This window comes from Pithys albifrons, chromosome 2, assembly GCF_047495875.1.
Source record: "Pithys albifrons albifrons isolate INPA30051 chromosome 2, PitAlb_v1, whole genome shotgun sequence".
Lineage (NCBI taxonomy): Eukaryota > Metazoa > Chordata > Aves > Passeriformes > Thamnophilidae > Pithys > Pithys albifrons.
The window spans coordinates 65145675-65165101 of record NC_092459.1 but is presented as its reverse complement, the minus strand read 5'-3'; the positions used below and the strand labels follow the sequence as shown (position 1 = coordinate 65165101).

Below are 19427 nucleotides of genomic sequence, written 5' to 3'. Positions count from 1 at the left end.
AGGGCATCTAGAATCCAAAACCCAGGTCCATGGTTGATCCAAACCTTTTGTCTTCACAGAATTTACGAAGAGAATAATTCTTGGCCAGTGTATGTGATCTGTAATACCTTTTTCTTTAAACTCTGGAACCCAGTTGTATCTTATATGTTTTCACAGGCCCATTGATGTTTTGTAGGGTTCCTTTCTTGCAGCAAGACGTAATGCTGTGTTGCTTTTGGGTGGTTGCCACACCACATTGTCTAGCTCCAGGCTAAGGGATTTTATTTATTTTTATTTCACATTGTTTCAGCTGTTTTCACTTTTATTTTATTTCCATACTCCAGAAGAATTTCTTCATGAATGTGGCAGCACATTGGGTTTCTTGGTTAATGAGTTGTAGTTACTTGAATAGCCTGCTGGATTTGTTTGCCCTTATCTGAGATTTTTAATGCTGCAGCAACAGATTGAAAGGTGACATTGAGCTGTCATCAAAGTGAGGGATGAGATGGGAAAGTTGTTATCCCAGAACACTACTAATCTGAGCTTTTTCTAGCTGTCATGTTCATATTCAATTAAAGTCCCTGGATGAGACACTGTCACTCTTGTAAATGCAAGAAGAAATCTTTGCTAAAGTATATAGCAATGTAATTTGCAATGTAACTCTATGCATGGTAAATTCTGTGGACATATATACATTGAGATCTGTCCTCTACACACACTGCATTGTTTGGTAGCTATGATTTTTTTTTTAAATATTTTTTTAGTGGTTGCTTTTCTGAGCCTCTGTTGCCCATATGCTTTCTGGTCGTCCTTATATAGGTTTTCTCTTACTAAGACTGCATTAAATTGCATTCTTCATCTCTTACATTCTTTTTGTCTTTGAGACAGTCAGATGATCAATTAAACTGTCACTGTGAATGAAATCTGAAAACATTTGTTTATCAGTAGCAAGAAAAATTGGCTGTCCCATCTAAGAGGTATAACTTAGCTTTCAGTGAACAGATGAGTACTGTTACTGTTCATAATAGAGTGACTGTTCACAGAGGGGCTTGCTGAAGGCTCTATTGTAATAATAAGGTGAAACTGATATGAAGAGAGTCATCTTGTGCAATAAAACATAGCTCTGTTTACTGATCTAGGAAAGGAGGAAATGTCTGAAGACCTTACTGTCATTTCTCTTGTAGGATTACCTCGATTGTATCACTGACCAGACCAAGCTCTCCCTGGGGACAGAAGAGCGATCAGCCCTGTTTGGAAACATACGGGATATCTACCATTTCAACAGGTAAAGTCATATTAAACTAAATGAAAACAGTTCAGTAGCCTGTATTAATGGGAGGGAGCAAACCAACCAAGATGCTTTTATCACTCTAATGTGGCCAAGGTCTGTAAATTGAGAAATGATCTAGTTTTGTTTCTAAGCAAAGGTGGTTTGCTGAGATCAGATTTTTTTAGCTATTTACTTGATGAATCAAGTGCGGTCTCCATTTATGTTTTTTATTTTTATGCTTGGTATTTACATGAATGTAAGCTTAACCTGCTCTGTGCCTTAATTGAGCCTAATGCAAGAGCACTGTGAATGAAATTTTTGCCTTAATAAAGAGACATTTTATTCCTTCTATATAAGGTCCTTTTGTGTACCTATGTACATCCCCCAGATCTGAGTTTTGTAGTGTTTTATACTTCTGAGGACTCCCTGAATTAATTTCCCAAAACTGTGTTCAAGTATCTTTCCTTTATTGAAGTCTTCTCTTCAGTATCTTTCCAGCCTTCTCTAAAACTCTGCAGATGGGATTCTAGTGTATATTGGGAGCCTGGAATAAACTTTCCTGCTTGTATAGCTAGTGCCACATTGTGTGGGACCTCCGTATCTGCAGTTTTAGTAGCATGCTATTGCTACTTTTGTCTCAATTCTCTGCTAACATAAAAAGAAGTAGCTTATTCAGCATTTAAGGAAAACCTGAATATTCAACCAATGCAAGAAATACATTGACATAAAGTTCCTACATGTTTAATATCTCAATATTTCTGTAAAAGCTCTTTTATCTTTGTTATAGTTGATAAAACATGTCCCCAAGTGCTGTGTTCTTTGAAGAACAACAGGCAATTTAATTGAATCAGAAGCGAATTCTGAAGTGGAGTGCTTGCGTCAAAGAGCATCTTCAATGTTTTTCCATCATCATGGGAAGTTACTTTAAAGTGCTTTAGCTGCTGGGATCTCTGTTCACTGTCAAAGAGTAAGAATGGATCTATTCAGAATTTATGGGCAAAGATGAACCCTAAAATCTTTTCCTGAAACTAAAAATAGCTACTGCAGAGTAGTGGAAATACGCTTAACTACAAAGGCACTGTGTCCTACTTCAGCTGCAACAACTATCTCGACTGAATGTCTAACAGCTGGAAAACACATAGTGGAAGCCTGCTAAAACAGGCTCATGGCCTGCTTTAGAGCCATAAGACAATGACTGTAAGCTTACAGATTGCCAGTGGTCACAGGATGGAAAAACATAGTCCTGGTCGTTACATTTTCTGATCCTTCAAAAGCTAGAAAAACAACAGACCTTTATGCCAGCATCATTGCAAATATTACCTAATAAAAATATCTCCAAGTATGATCAGTCATTACTCAGAATAATTGGGCTGGGGGTGGGGATGGGGGGAAAGTTTTGCAGTGGTTAGAAAAAAAAACAAAAAACAATCCACACCACCACCAAAAAAAGCAGTTTGGGGCAATTTTAGAGATAGATATTTTACAATGGTTAAAACTCACTGGAAAGTTGCCCAAAGCCTCTAGTAAATTACTAATGTATTTCAGGCCTTCTGATATAAAGTTCTGCATGAAAATTTTGAGTTTTTAAAAGTGAACACTCGTTGTAGATCAAGATAGCTTCAGGGATTAAGTTTACATCTGTGTGAAGTTTGGCATGTAGCTTCTGGGTCCTAAACATACTCTAGAGCCTTTTTATTTATTTTTACTATCAGAGGGAGGTCCACTTGGCAGTTCTACCTTAGTAATTTCAGATACTTTTTGTGAGCATGATTGTATAGTTTTAGAGTTACTTTGTTTTTCTCAACTTTGAATTCGACCATTAATCAGTGATCAAAGGTTTTAGTATTGGGAGGTTTTCAGACTTTCAAATCTGAGAATTTTCATTTCAATAAATAGGAATTTTTCTCAGCTAAACTACTTAGGATGTTCAGATGTTGTGTTGAATGGTGGAAAGGGTGGTCAGGATAGTAACTGCTAGTCCTGTGACTATGATCCTTTTCAGAAAACTATTACTTAAAGCAGAATCACTGACTATACTGGTCCACTGATCCTGCTGCCCCTTGGGAAAAGCTCCCTCACTGTTCCTTTACTTATTTGGAAGGAGGAAGAGTTCTCTAAGTCAGCATTTGTTGCCTTTCTTCCCTGGCTTCCCTGCTGAGATTTTTTCCAGTGACTTTTTAGGATAAATTCTCCCTGATACCATGACTCAATTCTGAAAGGGGAACTCTGCAAAGAAATGTGGTCAAGTTTAGTACTTCTACCAACATTCAGGCAATCTTAGTAGAGGGCAAGCAGAAACTTCTTCTGGTGACACAGATCATCCCTCATGATCATTGGCCTTTGGTGACTACTGAAGCACACAAATAGAGTGCAGGGCCATTTTCTGTAACTGCTTTATTCAGCAGTTCCTGTGCTCTGAGTTTCATGGTAATAAGGTCTGGCTTCTTCTAATGAGCCTTCATAAAACCAAAAAATTAAAGCATCCTAAAAGGCATTATAATACGACTTATTTGTTTGATTTGATAAGATAATGAATACACTGTATGCAAAATTGTCAATCTCTTTATGTTTACCTCTCATCTCAAAAGAGTTAGCATTGGCTCTCTGTGAGGATTATACAGATTCAGATTTTCCCAGCCCATAACAACCCAAGCTATATATCTCAATACATGGTATTTAGTGGCAGTGGCACTTCTATCACACTGCAGTCTGAATCTTGTTCATGCTTGCGAGCATGGAGTTCCTCTATCGGAGTTCCCTCATGCTCCCTTCTGGCCTGGGGGTTTGGCATAAGTGAGTTGCACAAGCCAAGAGCTGTGAACTGCATAAAACCTCTGGATATTCAGGTGAAGGGGACTTTTTTCTATTGTTTTTTCTATTGTTTTTTCTGCTTCCTGACAGGTACTTAAATGTAGCCCATAATAATAGCCCTGTTTTTCACATCAGCATGCTATTATAGGGATTTATTTAAGTTTTTCAGGATTCCTGAGCATGACAGATTTGCTATTTTTACAGTTGCAGACTGTCTTAAGCAATCCCAGGCCAGGTGACAGCAGAAGGGAGTACAGTATAGGTAAAAAAATCTTTCAAAAAACCAGACATTACAATTTGAAATTGTGCTGAAGCACAAACCACTAGTCTATTTACTGCATAAACTTGGACTCATTGCATGAATATATTTAAGTGGTTTTGCCGTATCCTGAAGGAGAAATAATGTGGTTTTTTATAAGGAGACCAGTAGGAATAAAATTACAATCAAGGTGCTACATAGTCTAAGCCATCAGGAGAACATCTGCCTGCCAAACAGCAGGAATCCTCTGAGCCTGTTTGGTGTGTTTGATGTTATTTCCAAAACTCATGTGTGGGACACAGTCAGTCTATATAACTAATGGCTGAGGTCACCATTGCTACAGCTTGCTTCTTTGCCTGATGTAAATGAGCTTCATGAGTCTGGAGCATCAAGAAAGGATTATATTTTTATTCCTATTTTGATGAATGGAGAAATTGAGGTGTGGAGGTGAAATTGTTGCTGTTCAAAGTGACTTAGTGACCGCTGAACCTAAAGTTTCTGCCTGTCTTTGTTCTTTGTGACTGCTTGCTGAGTTCTCCCTTTCCTTCCTCCAGTAATTAGAGAAGCAAAGAAGGCAGGAAGCTCTTCTGGTTTACTCCTTTCTGTACATACAGAGGGAAATGGCATCTGCTTACAGGGGAATAGTGTAGTTCCCTAGATGCAGGCTTAAGAACTCTTAGGCAAAACTAGTTCAGGGAACCAGCTGTGAACTGGGAGAAAAGTAGCCCTACATGGAAAATCATCTGTGGGAGTCAGGGAAGGGGAAAACAGGGGGAATAAAATTCTATTAGAGAACCATTTGGCAGAAAACTCAGTTTCTTCTCTCATTTTTCTGAGTACTTCTCTCAATAAGACTGAAGACTGTTCAGATCAAGGAGATAGCTTTGTGGTTTTCTTTTCCTGCTTGAGCCCTTGATGTCACTGAATTTGCTTTTGAGAACTGAGTTTCATACAACAGGAAAAAGGCTCCCTTCTTGCTTTACTTCTGTACAGTGAATTAATTTTCTTTTTCGCATGTCAAATTATAAAAGCGTCTCAGTGAGGTGTTTTTTTTATGCATCTAAAATGTATATATTCCCTTCCAGAAAACTTTTTCTAGGCTAACCATATTTCTTTGGTGAAAAGATGAACTTAAGGTCCTTGAGCTTCTTAACATTCTTCTTGTATGTGTAATACATCCTTGGTTCTTACCAGTGTTTTTCAGAGCAGCTTCTCATCTTCTTTGCCCAAGTAAAACTGAAGAACAAACAAAGTCTTTATAGGACAGTGAACATGCTTCAGTAGCTTTTAAATTTTCTTAGTTTTAAATTGTATTAGTTGATATAGGAGCTACACAACTGTCTGACTACACCACTATGAGTATTGTAGAAGAGATGTCAGTCATAGAATCATAGAATAGTTTGGATTGGAAGGGGTGTTTAAACGTCATCTAGTTCAGCCTCCCTGCAATGAGCAGGGACATCTTCAACTAGATCAGGTTGCTCAGAGCCTCATCCCACCTGGCTTTGAATATTTCTAGGGATGAGGCAACCACCTGAGGGAAGGGGCTCAGCTTTGCTTAAGAGATCACCAACCTGCAGTCGTTGTGATGACTTGAATTTTTATGTGGAAATACCATTTCCTTATAGTTCTCCTCTGCTTACAAATAAAAAACCCAGTGGCAGGGGGGAAGAGGGATATCAAAGGGGTTCTTGTTTCCTTTTTAGCAGTCCCTGTGGCAGTAAGTGCTGCCATGAATGGTGAAGCACTGCCTGGTTCCAAATACACAAGTGTGCCTATTCTGAAGTATACTATAATTGTCTTACTTTTTCCTGTTCTTTGTTTTAGTGAGCTTCTGCAAGATTTGGAAAACTGTGAAAATGATCCTGTGGCTATAGCAGACTGTTTTGTTTCCAAGGTAAGTCTGCAGCATGACACTAGTTTTAGGGTGATATGGAGGAAATAAGATTAATTTATTAGCTTTTGAGACCTAATTCTGAGAGCTTCTGTGACATCAACCAAGAAAAGCCAGTAAATCTATAAAAGGGAAGGAATTGCTCTTAGTAACTGATAGGAATATGCCTCTGGTTTGCATTTCTGAAAAAAAAAAATCTAGAAAAAGGTGTAACTTTCTTCAATCTGTATAACTGACCTGGTGAAGCTGTTGATTAAAAATTCATTTTCAGACTTGGTTTTTTTTCTTGTTAACAACAGGGGGTTTGGGGTTTTTTTTCTTCCATTTTTTAATGTAGGTGATCAAGTGGTACTCCAGTTACAACTTGTCAGCTTAAATACACTAGAGAATAAAACTTGACTGCATTTTTAGAAAAGGCAACAATATTAACATACTTGTGGCCATATTGTTTTCTGAAATGCACTTTTCCCAAATCCTGCAGCTATACCTTTAATTTTTATTTTTAAATGGGATGGTCCAAAGTTTAGCCATAAGATTCAAATCTCGTTCTCTCTGAAATGCTTTGAATTTTCTGAACATGGATCTCACATCTTTATTCTGTTGGGTAATACTGAGGCCAAAAGATACAGAGAAGGAGAAGTTGTTAGGTGCAGAAGAAGCATGGGGAAGCAATGGAGGTGACCTTCATTGTTGGAAAACCAGAGAGCCAGTCAGGGAAAAGAGGAATGACTATAACGGGTAGGACAAAAAAAAATAATTTGGGCTACAGATGATGCTAGTTTAATGCAGACTTCACCAGAGAATCTACACAGGCCTTGAATCTGTAGAGCCCAAATGTCCTAAGAAAATAATACCATCTCCGTGGTATTTGTGGAGGAAGAGGAGTGGAAGAGGGGTTGGGTAGTTGTTTAAATTCTCATAATCTCTACAGATGTGTTTGCCTTTTTTTATTAAACCAAACACAAACCCACAAAAAAACACCTTCAAAACACCACCAAAAAAACCACAAAAAGTCCCAAAGAAACCATAAAACCAAAGCCTGTCATGTTTTATACTTTGTCCTGAACTCAGTATTGCCAGCATCAAGCATTCAATGTAGCAAGTCTAACACATGGATTTAGGATTCCCTAAACACCCTTTCATGGTGGCATAGTAATTTGTTTGGCACTGTTGTGACACAAGGGATTTTATCATAAAGGGGAGTGGTGATACTGGCTTAGGGCTGCTGTTTCACCAGATCACTTGCTTCAGTTGAGTTTGAGAAAGCTGTTATTTATCTAGTAATGGATCTTTTGTAAGCATTGAGAGACCTTAGTGTTGGCACCACTACTGCAAAAGCCGGATGTATTTTTGCCACATTGCAGTTGGGTTTATGGTATGTTGTTATTGCTACAGATAGCCTGGTCTGAATTGAAGGAGAGAGAAAATTGTACAGTGCAAAGTCCTGTTTCTGGAACAGAATAACCCCATGTACATGCTGGGTCTGGCTGACTAGAAAACAGCTTAGGAAAAAAGATCTGAGGTCATGGTGGCTAAGAACTTGTGTGTAAGTCAAGTGCCTGTGCAATGAAGGCCAGCTGGGAGGCCTTGAGGATATTTACAGTTAAAACGGTGTGGAGCTGGTAGATCTTTCTGCTGTATTGCTTGCTTTTAGATGAGGCCGCTGGGACTACTCCTGCTGGGATATTAAACAGAGATGGTGCAAGTGATAATAGTAAGTCCAGGAAAAAGTTGTGCTCTCCTTCAAATTGGCCGACTGAAAGGGCTTGTCTGATAGACCTTCTGGCCATTAGTTCCAAAATCCATCTGCATATCATTGCTTGTGCTTTTTGTTCCCTTGTCAAATGCTTTTAGCATTTGTATTATTGGCAGGCAAGTGCCTGATGGCTCAGAAATTGCTAGAGATTGCAGTCCTAACAGGCATTTTTTAGCTTCATCCAGACAAGTGCAAACACTTAAAAGCAAAATCAAACAATACCAAAATACCCCACAGTTCTGGTTTTGGCCGTGAAGATGTCATTACAGACATAACAGACTCCAGTTGTTCATTCTTAGTTGCTTGTGTCTTCCCAGCACTGAGTAGTGGAAATAAAACTGCCTTTTTTGGCAGCATGCAGCCCTTCAAGTCTTATGGGACTTTGGCCATTTATTGTTTGATTGCTCCGAGTGTGTTAGATCTTCACTGTGCGTTAAGCACAGCGATATTATCATGCTGAAGTCATAGCTCACAGCCTTAGCTAATGGATGTAGCTATGCTGGAGCTTCCTGAATGCTTCCAGTGAAACTGTACTTAGGTTACAGGAGCTCTGGATATAGTGGCATTTTTCCACTCTGCTGGTTCAGCTGTGAGTGCCATAGTTGTTGGGACTTTAAACATATAATCGAGTTCTCACTGTAGATTCTGTGTTTATTTTTTGCACTCTATGAAGCTTAGTAATTGCATAAAGTAACAGTAATTTCTTTGTTTGGATTCCTGTGAAATGACACTAAGTTAAATAGAACAATTACAGTTAAAGTAACTCTGGAGCTTGTTAGAACTAAAATGTTTGATATTTGTGAAGACGTCTGGGTAGCTTAATTTTTGAAGCTCTAGTTTTGAATCATTCTCTTTGAACTTGACTTTGTTATTTGGTTTTGTTCAATAAAATTTCTTGTATAGCCTATTATATTTCCCTCACACGATTATACATCACTGCTTCCTGCATATAACTTTCATGCTTGAGTAGTAAAAAGCCTTGCAACTTTTACTTTCAAGGGAAGTAGAATAAGGATTATCAAAACAGACTAGCACAGTTTGAAGAAAAACACATAATTGTGGATTTGAATCTTTATCTTAACATGTGTTGAGTGCCCGAAGTAAATAGCCCCTAAAATGACAGCTTTTATTTGTTGAGACTTCAGGAAAGATGTCTTTAATGGAAACTCACCAGTAACATTAAACTCATTAACCAATAAAAATGATGCAAAGCTATGACTTTATGTAAATGTAAATATTTAATAGCAACTTAAAACATTGTATTAAATCCCTCCGCTACCAGATATTTGAATTCATTAATAGCTCACAGACAGATAGACACACACATGCAGAAAAGCATGATTTTTTGAAACCTGCTATCCAGTCATGAATTGCTGCCCTTCTCTTTCTGCCACAAGATGCAGATGGTGTGGATGCGTATTTGTTCAACAGTGTGGAGTAGTTGCTGCATGGAAGTAATCTGCCTCAGAGGGCAGTGTTGTTCAGTTTATACCAGTTCTGGTTCTCCTTCTTTGTCTAGAAGAACTGTATTAGCTCTAGTACATAAAAAGGTCTTGGAGACGTTTTGCTGGTAACTGTAACTGGAGGTTGATAAAAGGGTTCCAGTGCTATCACCTTATTATTCACACAGAAGACTGTTCACAAGTTTTTTTTGCCAGTTCAGTCTTTCATTTTCATAGTAATGATGCCAGTGTTCATCAGAAAATTGATTTCAGTATTCTACACATTTACATTTAAGTGAGTTGTAAAGGAGAGCTGAATTCTGGCATGTGTCTCTTCTCACTCAGCACCCCAGAAATTCAGAACATATGTTTTCTGAAAGACACACCAAACAGCTTAACCAAAGGGAAAGGGAGAACTACTCTATTCTAGCATCTCAAGAGGACATCCAGGCAATTGTCTTCAACTTGCACTCTGACTCATTTTCTCAGTCTCCATTTTCTTTTAAAGTGCTTTTTATGGCTATAAAAAAGCACATTGCACTAAGAGCTGAGGGAAGATTGGGAATGTATGTGCAGAAGATGTGCAGTGAATTGATTCCACAGTAGGGTACCAGCTAAGTATAGCTGGGATATGCTCACACTTGGCTTTGTCTTGAGGATGATTTGCAGTCAATGCAGATGAGCTCTCAGCTTGAGTCTCCATTTTTTTTTGCAGTCTCTACCACAACACAACAGCTTTGGGCCCCTAGATTAAAAATGATCTCTAGAGCAATTTCAGTCTCCATGCAGAGATCAGTTTGAATCTGGTCTGAAGACAGTTTATGTCAACAAAACTAGTTTAAAGCTGAGTAAGTTTAAGGATGCCCAGAGAAATACTGATGAGCATAGCTGGTGTTTTCCTTACATTGTGAAAGTATTGAGAAAAGTATTAAATCCATCTTAGTTCTGTTTTTTCTTTTGTTTCTGAACATAGTTTACAGCACTAGCATGGCTCCCACTGACTTGGTTCTCTCTCTGAGGAACCCATTGTGAAGTAGAGCAGACCAGCTGGGTGTGTGAACTGAAAGACCCTTTGATCATACAGAGGTGCCAGGTACTCAGGCAGGCAGTGGGAGTTCAGCCATTCTGAGTAGTGCGGTTTTGTTGGGTCAAGAAAGAGCCTCTCTTGGAAGTGGCTCTCGGCCACTTTCCCAACAAGTTCACATGAATCTGGCTGATGCCTAGGCAAGGTGTATGATGTTGACAAGAGATCTGTAAGTTTGGGTGCATATCAACAATCTTATCCTGGAGGCAAATACATGTGCTTGACTTTCTCCTGGCATTATGCTCGCATTGCTCAATAAAAGTAAATGCTTTCTGATGGTTTTGTGTGATGAAATGAGCTGTGGTGCACTGAAGTGAGTACACATGTAAGTGAGTAAGAAATTTGGTGTCATGTCTGTTTAGAAAGCAAGTATGATTGTGAAACCATTCTTAAAGTTTGGAGGTATTGAGGGCATGAGAAACTACCTTTTTTAATAAAAAATCATTCCATTTAATAGCTAGACTAAAATTCTTTTAAAACCAAAAAAAAAATCCTCATTAAAAGTAGTTTTGACCTTGTGTAAAGAAAACAAATCCAAAACCAAACCAAAGAGGGAGAGTGTAGAAAGGCTTCCAGGGATTTCAGACATGCTTTTGATTTCGAGAGGAATGTGCACACAGTCCACTCTGTAACCCTAAAGTTTTGACCTTGTTTATTTTACAGATAGTGCTTTAATTTGTGAAAATTTCACAACAGATATTCTTTTCCTTTTTGTTTGAAGAGCAGAATAATCATATGAATATATTTATGAGCAGAATATATATATATTTCTGTAAAAATAAATTGGCTCAAAATGTTCTGCACTTTGCTTATGAAGTAGTTCTCAAAATTGCATTATTCTGTTATCATAAGTAGCGAATATATTATAATTTATACCAAAAGCTCCTAAATGTAAATCTTGAATTAATATATGCATATATAAAATAAATCATATTTTTTCACCATACAGAATTTCATCCTAATAATCATCATCTCTTAAGCACTCTGGCTTATTATGACTGCTAGCTAGTTTGGTAGTGATTGCCACAGAAATTTGCACAGTGTAATGTTTGCGGTGCTCTGAGGTTTGTTAATTCTTCATTTTGAGTGCAGATGGTTTGGAGGTGTGACTGTGATTCCAAGGTGGACATGAACAGGCTGTGACACAGGTCCACTGTCTGGGTGTGGGCATGGGGTGTAGATATACTGCCATAAAAACTACCTGTGACAACAAAATTAGTTCAAGTATGAAAAATCAAGCTAAACCATTTCACTGTATTTGTATCAAGACTACATTTTGTTGGTGTGTAGGTTTCTAAGAGAAGAGCCGTTTAATAAGCTTACAGCCCAGCAGTGAGTAAATGGGGATCACAGTCCCCTGTGGAAACATTTATTAGAAGTTTGCTTATTTTTTTGAGAACAGTTATTATTGAAATCCAGTAAGACATAATGAAATGAATTGCAGTGACGTGAACTCATACAGAGTAGCATCTTTCTTTATACAAGGTCCTTATGGATCACTGCTTAGTGGAGAAATGAATGGCATAACCTGCTTTACCCCTCTGAGAGAGGTACGAGACCAGTGCTGTTGGAATCAAGGAGAGACACTGCCTGAGATGACTCTTTCTGATGAATGGCCTAACAGAAAACAACCAAACCCAAGCAATGAGAAACAAAAGCCACAGCCTGTGTCAGACTCTCCACAGGTGGTGGTGCTCCTCAGAGCAAGAAAGATATTTGGTCTTGCCATTCACCAGCAATGACCCCTGGTAGACAACCCCTCCTGAAGCATAGCTATTGTCCTACAGAATGCCAGAGCCCATTCTGCAGATGCTTTGAGTGGAAACTGGGGTCTTACTACTGGAGGATTTTGTTTTATCAGTCTAGGGCTTAGGAAAAAAAAGTGGTTGATTCTGGCAGCACTTGGCCATTCTGTTGTGCTTTCGTAGTCAGAACTCCAGCAAGCTGCAAAAATTGTGTATTATTTGCAATAGAATTTGATAGGCAGATGTGGACTTAGAGCACATGGGAATGTTTCTGGAAACCTGTTCTTACAAGGAATTAACTGATGATTATTAGGGAAAATACTTAGGCCAGGGAAGAAAGAAATGAAGCTCAGACTTTAGCTCTGAGAAGCTTGTCAGCATTAAGTCTGAGCAATTGCACTGTGACAGGCAGCTGTGGAAACCCAACCGTATCTAGTTGCAACTTGTTTGGGTAATAGCTGTCTGCCTTCACATAATTTACTTTAAAAAAAATCACATTTATGTCTTCTAATTTCACACTTAGATTGTGCTCAAATGTGAAAGTATTTATAATTGCTTGAAAAACACACACCAAGCATAACCTGCAAAACTTATTTCTCACAGTAAGCATGCTGGGCACATGGAGTGATTCTTGGGGCTGTCCTGTGTGAGGCCAGGAGATGGACTTCAGTGATAGTTGTGGGTCTCTTCCAACTCAGAATATTCTGCAATTGTATCATACATGTGTGTTTTAGCACAGAAAAAAAATAGATATGTGCAAGTCAGCTGTTTGAAAGAGATATGTGTAGTAATGGTGTTTTGTTTGGGGTTTTGTTTGGTTTTTTTTTAAGATACATAGTCTTTCATAAGGCACCTTGGAGGCTCTGTTGCGAAGCCACTTGTTTTATCTCTGTGTAGATTTCCATGGCTTTCCTTTCTAGTAAAGGGAAAAAAATCCCTGCCCCTGCCCAGACACCTCCCCAAAGCAGTGAAATTAAATTCTGGTTGTTAGGACTATCACAGCAAAAGCAGAGGATTCATTGATTGGGAGCTAGAGGTGTTGTCTTGACATCATCATCTATGGCTGCTAGTTTGACAAGAATCTCAATATATGCAAACTTTTCCTCCCCCTGCAGAGTGAAGATTTCCACATATATACACAGTACTGCACCAACTACCCAAGGTAGGAATTATAGGTTCCCTTTCTTCATTTGTCCCTTGGCCAATCTAAGTAATACAAGTTAGAGCCTATGTAAAATAAATAAATAAATAAATAAATAAATAAATAAATAAAATCAGCTTTGCCCCCTTCTATAAATTCAAGCAATGGTCAAGCACTTTATCTTTTATGTAAAAAAGAAAAAAGTTACAATAAATGTAAACAAAATACTCATCTAAAATTGTGTTTTGACTGTTCTGGTCATTCATTCTTGCAATGCAGCATATAAAATTCCTAGTAAGAGAGAGGGGTTGCAGAAACAGCAGTGATTAGAATAGAAACCTGCTGCTCTCTTTTACAAGGAAAGAAGAAAATAATTCCTGACTTCACCTACAAACTTACTGAGACAGTGTGTCTTAAAGCTCTGTATTGATGTTTTCAGGTCAGTGGCTGTATTGACAGAGTGCATGAGGAACAAGGCGCTGGCCAAGTTCTTCAGAGAGCGGCAAGAAGCTCTGCAGCACTCTCTGCCCTTGGGCTCTTATCTCTTGAAACCTGTCCAACGCATCCTCAAGTACCACCTGCTTCTGCACGTAAGCACCTATTAGAAAAGTGTTTTGTTTAGGCCTTGTGCACGCCAGAGTTCCTACCTCTGGTACAAGGCTTGATGGTTAGAAAGATTCTGGGTTTCCTTAAATGCTCTTCCTTTTGTGGGTATTTTATTCCTACATATGGAGACGCTGTTCTCATCGCTTCTCACAATATGCATATATTTGGGGTGGGGAATTTATGGTAATCGTTTTAGGCACATTGAGTCGGTCTGTGCAAACAAATAAATAGCACTTATTTTGAAAAGTGGTCTGTAATTCTTAGGTTGTTTGGAAAATTCTTGTCATGTGCATTTTTACACAAATTTATTTTTCCAATGAAGAACAGCATTTTTCCATATGTTGCATTGTTGGGGGTGGTTGAAAGAAGGACTAAATACATATAAACACCCTGACTGCTAAGAATTTTATGGAGAGAAATGGCGAAGGAATTGGGAACTCTTTCCATATTCAGTGAATTAAGCAAGTTTCGGAAATTCCTCCTTTATTGTTAACGTTTTCAACATATGTTTCCTATTAGAGAGTCATGTTCTAGTGAAGTGTAAAGACACTGATCCTTATTTAAAATGTCTGGTCCTATTCTGCTCTCCAACTGTAAAGTAATGCCTAGTGTAATTCCATCAGGGTTTTGTAATTGTGTAGATATGTTCTGTGTTTTAAGAATGCCATTAAATGCTGTCTGAAAAGGTCTCCTGTCACTGTGCTGCACTCTCCTTCTGGGCCTCTCTGATCACATCAGCTGCTGCAAGTATAGTCACTGCTAAACTGACTGCAAAGGCTTGACTTTGTATTGTGTTAATGGAATTGATAGCTACATGCAGTAGTAACAAAGGCAGGAACGTTGAAAAGACAAAATAGTACAAATGAAAATGTATTATTGCGTTTGGCTAGAAAAATTCATTTATTAATAAGGTGGCCTTTTTTTTTCCCCTCTGTCTTAGGAAATAGAAAACCACCTTGACAAGGATACTGAGGGCTATGACGTGGTGCTGGATGCTATAGATACCATGCAGAGGGTGGCATGGCATATAAATGATATGAAGAGAAAACATGAACATGCCATCAGGCTCCAGGTGAGTTCCCAAAGAGATTTTATGGGTGTTTTTGAGCTGGTTTTGTCAATATATATGCAATTAACATTTTTTAGTTTATCTTTTCTTTTAATCTTTGTCAGTCATAATTTAGACTCCTGTTGAGCATGCCTGTGGCTGTTTGATCTTGGAAAGCATGGTCATAACTGCTGCAGGAAAATCTCAGACATCTCTATGTACAAGCAGCATCCTGTAAAGCATTTATTTTGCAGTAATATGGAACTTAAGATAACTCTTCTTTCTTCCTTTCCCTCAATTGTACAGCACTGCTGTACAACCCTAGGGCATGTCTTTGTTCAGAAATCCTGTGGTTTCCGATTTCTCCCCTTTGTGCTGATTAATTTTGTTTTGAGGCATTTCTTGTGCTGATTCTTGTTTAAGTACTTTCCTTTTGGGCTTTTGCAGAGTCATTATCGGTTGCTTTTGTGAAAAGAATAAGCCTAGAAACATGATACTTAGAAAAAATTTAACTTTGCTTCAAATGAAGAATTTTTAGGAGAAAAAGCAAAAGCTACACCCTGAATAACTTTTGGCATCAAGAGCAAGCTCTTTTGTTAAATTTTTACATTCATTCTGTTTCCAGATTCTGAGTAAATTATGATTTTACACTGCGTTTTCATACGCATTATTTATATCACTTTAAGAAAACTGGGGAAATTTTTTAGTTTACAAGTGAGTAATAGGCTTCTATCATTTCAGAAATCTATTTCATGTTATTCTTTGTCCATTGTTTTTCTTTTCAACATGAATGAAATTTATTCACCTTTTTTTTTCCCCCCTTGGGGATTTAATTGTTTGTTTTTTGTTGTTGTTTATATGTAGGGAGAATAGGGTTATATTTGACAACGTCTTGCCTGCAGCAGTGTAACATTTTTGCACACTTTGCTGTAAATGCATGCTAATGACTTTTAACAACAATCTGTTATAAATCTGAGTAATTATATTTGACAATAAAGAGGGTTTAAGTGCTTTTGGAAAAAAGCCTTTTTTTAAATTTATTGAGCTCATCTGGCAAATGTGTGGGGTTATGGAAAATGTTCATTTTCATAGTTACCCTTTAAAAAAGTAAAATCTGTTTCTGCAGCCATAAGGATAGGTCTTCTGTGGGCTATCACTCTGCCATGTGGTCTGTAATGCTGTGAGTACTCTGACAGCAGTTCCTGCTCAAAGTCTCCCTCAACACTGGTGAACTTGATCCCTGTGCTGTATCCTGACTTATTTACAAGTTGCTGGAGAGATCTGATAAAATGCATTTTTTTTCATTTTGTTCACTTTTTTTTTAAATAGCAGCTGTGTGCATAGTCCAAAGTGGGCTGCTTTAGGGTTTTCTTCCTGTGACTGCTTAAACCTGCATTTGTGCTTCACATTGGCTGCGATATATTCTTGGTGAATGCTATATTAAAGTCTGGTGTGCTAAGGAGCCAATCTAGGATGAGGCAATCTGTCCCTGCTTCGCTTATGCTGCCAGGTTTAAAGTCCGATGGATGTTTGTAAAGATTTCTCTCTTTAAAGATTTAGTCTATTTTTGGAATTTGCTATCCCATGCTTAAGTCCCATGTCATTGCCACTGGCAGAAAACACAAGCAACTCAAGGAAAATGTTTTTAGATGTTTCTCCAACCTTTTTTTCATTTTCTTAATTAATAAATCAGGTGAGAAAAATCTATCGTACCCGTACAAAACATTAAAATACAAGAACATTTTCAGATGTTGACTGAAAATGACCAGATGTTGACTTTGTTCAGTTGACCAAATCACTCCTGGTCCTCTAGTCTTCTGAGAATCATCTCTTCAATCCAAACCCCTCACGGAAGTGTCTTCTGTTATGGGCCTACAGGACACAGACATATCATTACAATTCATTCAATGGGAGACCACACAACTTCAGGAGGATACATAGGGTGAGAGGGAAAAGTTAAGAGGGATTGGTTAGGGACATAGAGGGGAGAGAGGAACAGACATGAGAGAGACCGATGACTGAATTACAAAAGATTTTCCATCTCTGGGAGCATGGAGAGATGAGGTTGCACTCTTTCATTGTGGGCTGCCCCAGGGAGCTCAGGGATCTTTGCTCCGTCCATGCAGAGGCAGTAACCAGTACTCGGGGCATGTTTTAGTAAATCTCCAGGCACCTGATTGCAATGTTGTACATGACCCTAGCAAATCTCGGTACTGATGTGTGGTGACTTTCCACTGTTGGATGCTGAACATTATCTAGAAAAGTGGAAATGCCCTCAGCAGATCATTTGGGTCTTTGTTTCAGTAAGATCTCTGAAATTAATGTTGGTTGTTCTTTTTTGATCTTTTGCAGGAGATACAGAGTTTGCTCACTAATTGGAAAGGGCCAGACCTCACGAGTTATGGGGAACTGGTGTTAGAAGGAACATTTCGCATTCAGCGAGCTAAAAATGAGCGCACGTTGTTCCTCTTTGACAAGATGCTGCTAATTACAAAAAAGAGAGATGAAATGTTTGCATACAAAGCTCACATACTGGTATGTCAGAGAGCAGGTGGTAATGTGCTGTCTACAGGTCTCCCCAAAACTCCTCTGTGATTTACATGGTTGCCTCTCTTTGTTACAGTGTGGAAACCTGATGCTTGTTGAAGTAATACCAAAGGAACCACTTAGCTTTAGTGTCTTTCACTACAAAAATCCCAAGATGCAACATACTGTCCAGGTATGACAGAAACCCCCCTGCCCGCTGGGTAACCTGGCTAATGTCCCAGCATAGTTCAGAAATGCATTTTTCTCATGATGCTCAATTTTTTTATCAGGCAAAGTCTCAGCAAGACAAGCGCCTTTGGATTCTTCACTTGAAGAGGTTAATTCTAGAAAATCATCCTGCTAAAATTCCTGCCAAGGTAAAAATAAAGCCCCAAAATCCCAAACAAAACCACAACCCCACCCTCGCCTTCCCCCCCCCCCCTTCTCAGTGTACTAACTTAAAGCAATCTTGTTAGCTGCAAGATGCATGCAATATATAGAGAGTTTAGGCTCCAAGAGGTTCATTAACATCTTCTTTCTTTATATCTTTAAAGTTCCTCAGAAGTAATTGGCAAGTTCAACTATAATTATCTACAGATTTTGGTACAGGAGTAGAAGAATTTAACTGGGTGAGCAGCATTTGCCTGCTAAGACCTAAGTAACATAGCTGCAGTGTCAGAGAGCTTGACTACAGGAGCATATCTTAGCTTGATACTGCCTGTCTGCAGAACACCAAGATGCACTAATTGCAGCATGTGTAGATATTACCAAGGTAATTTTAATTGGTCTTGGTTAGGTATCATAGCAGTGAAGACGTTGGCAACACAGACTTCACTTTACAACACACACGCATCCTGAACCCTGTTTCCTTAGCTGGGACATGGAGGCCCTTTTTGGTGAGATAGCTAGCAAGCTTTATGCCAGAGAAAATGAGGCACTGATACCATATTCGTTGCTATAATATACTGGAATAAGGAATTTTGATTCTTTTATTATGAAATCCAGTTTAAGAGCTTAGGGTGATCCTTCCCAGTGCAACATAGAGCACCCCTCCAAGGAGATTAAGTCTAGTTAGCTCTTGCCAAGACACAGCAGCCACTGACTCATGTGGAAACAGAACTTTTTCACCCTGAGTTTACGATTCATTTTTCGGTTTCCCTGTCTGTTTTTTTTTCACTGAGTTTTATGCTGTAATGGCTAAAAAAGGTTACCTGTGACTGACATGCAATGTACTATACTAACTCTCATTTTCAAAAGTGTAACAAAAAGAGAATTATGGGAGAAAAAAGCCTTTAACACTACCTATTGCTAATTCTCATTTTATCTTTTCATTGACTAAGTCTATTGAAGGTGTAATGTTTAGGCTAGTATCCATGCTTACAATGTAAATAATTGCTGCAGCTTATTAGATTGTAAAAAAATATTACAACATGATGTCAGCTTTTGTATCAATTTTTTCTTACTTTGATTTTTTTTTAAAATGTGTAACCAAAAGTATTTTCTGTTCCGAGAAATAATTGCAAGGAAAACTCTAACGAAATAAATCTCTATGGTTAGCTGCACTTTTTTTTAAATTATATTTTTGTTTCTGACAAACCAGTAGTTGGTAGTTGTGAGGCTTCTCTGCCCAGCATTTCGAGAATTCAATAGTAGTCCACATGTGACATCTGGTGGAAAATTACCAAACTGCACCTATAGAAGAGCAAGCAGGTTAGATGGGATATTTCAGTTTAGTTTATTTACTTACTTATTAGCTGATATGCTTGCCAAACCATTCATCTTTTTTTCCCTATTAACAAAGGGGGGAAATTTTAAGCAATCATGAGACACTATTTATCTTGCTTTAATTTTACTTAAACCAAATCA

The 19427-nt window shown here is 38.3% G+C and overlaps 1 protein-coding gene across 5 annotated transcripts in view; it reads left to right on the top strand.

Annotated features, from left to right (window-relative positions):
* The window catches only part of PLEKHG1 (pleckstrin homology and RhoGEF domain containing G1), a 175076-nt gene that overhangs the window by 143144 nt on the left and 12505 nt on the right, over positions 1-19427 (top strand). For all 5 annotated transcript variants that reach the window (XM_071549324.1, XM_071549327.1, XM_071549328.1 and 2 more), the window contains 8 exons: positions 1164-1264; positions 6147-6216; positions 13356-13402; positions 13821-13971; positions 14928-15059; positions 17388-17570; positions 17659-17754; positions 17852-17938. In XM_071549324.1, coding sequence (XP_071405425.1) covers positions 1164-1264; positions 6147-6216; positions 13356-13402; positions 13821-13971; positions 14928-15059; positions 17388-17570; positions 17659-17754; positions 17852-17938 — 867 coding nt within the window. The remainder of the gene's footprint in view (positions 1-1163; positions 1265-6146; positions 6217-13355; positions 13403-13820; positions 13972-14927; positions 15060-17387; positions 17571-17658; positions 17755-17851; positions 17939-19427) is intronic.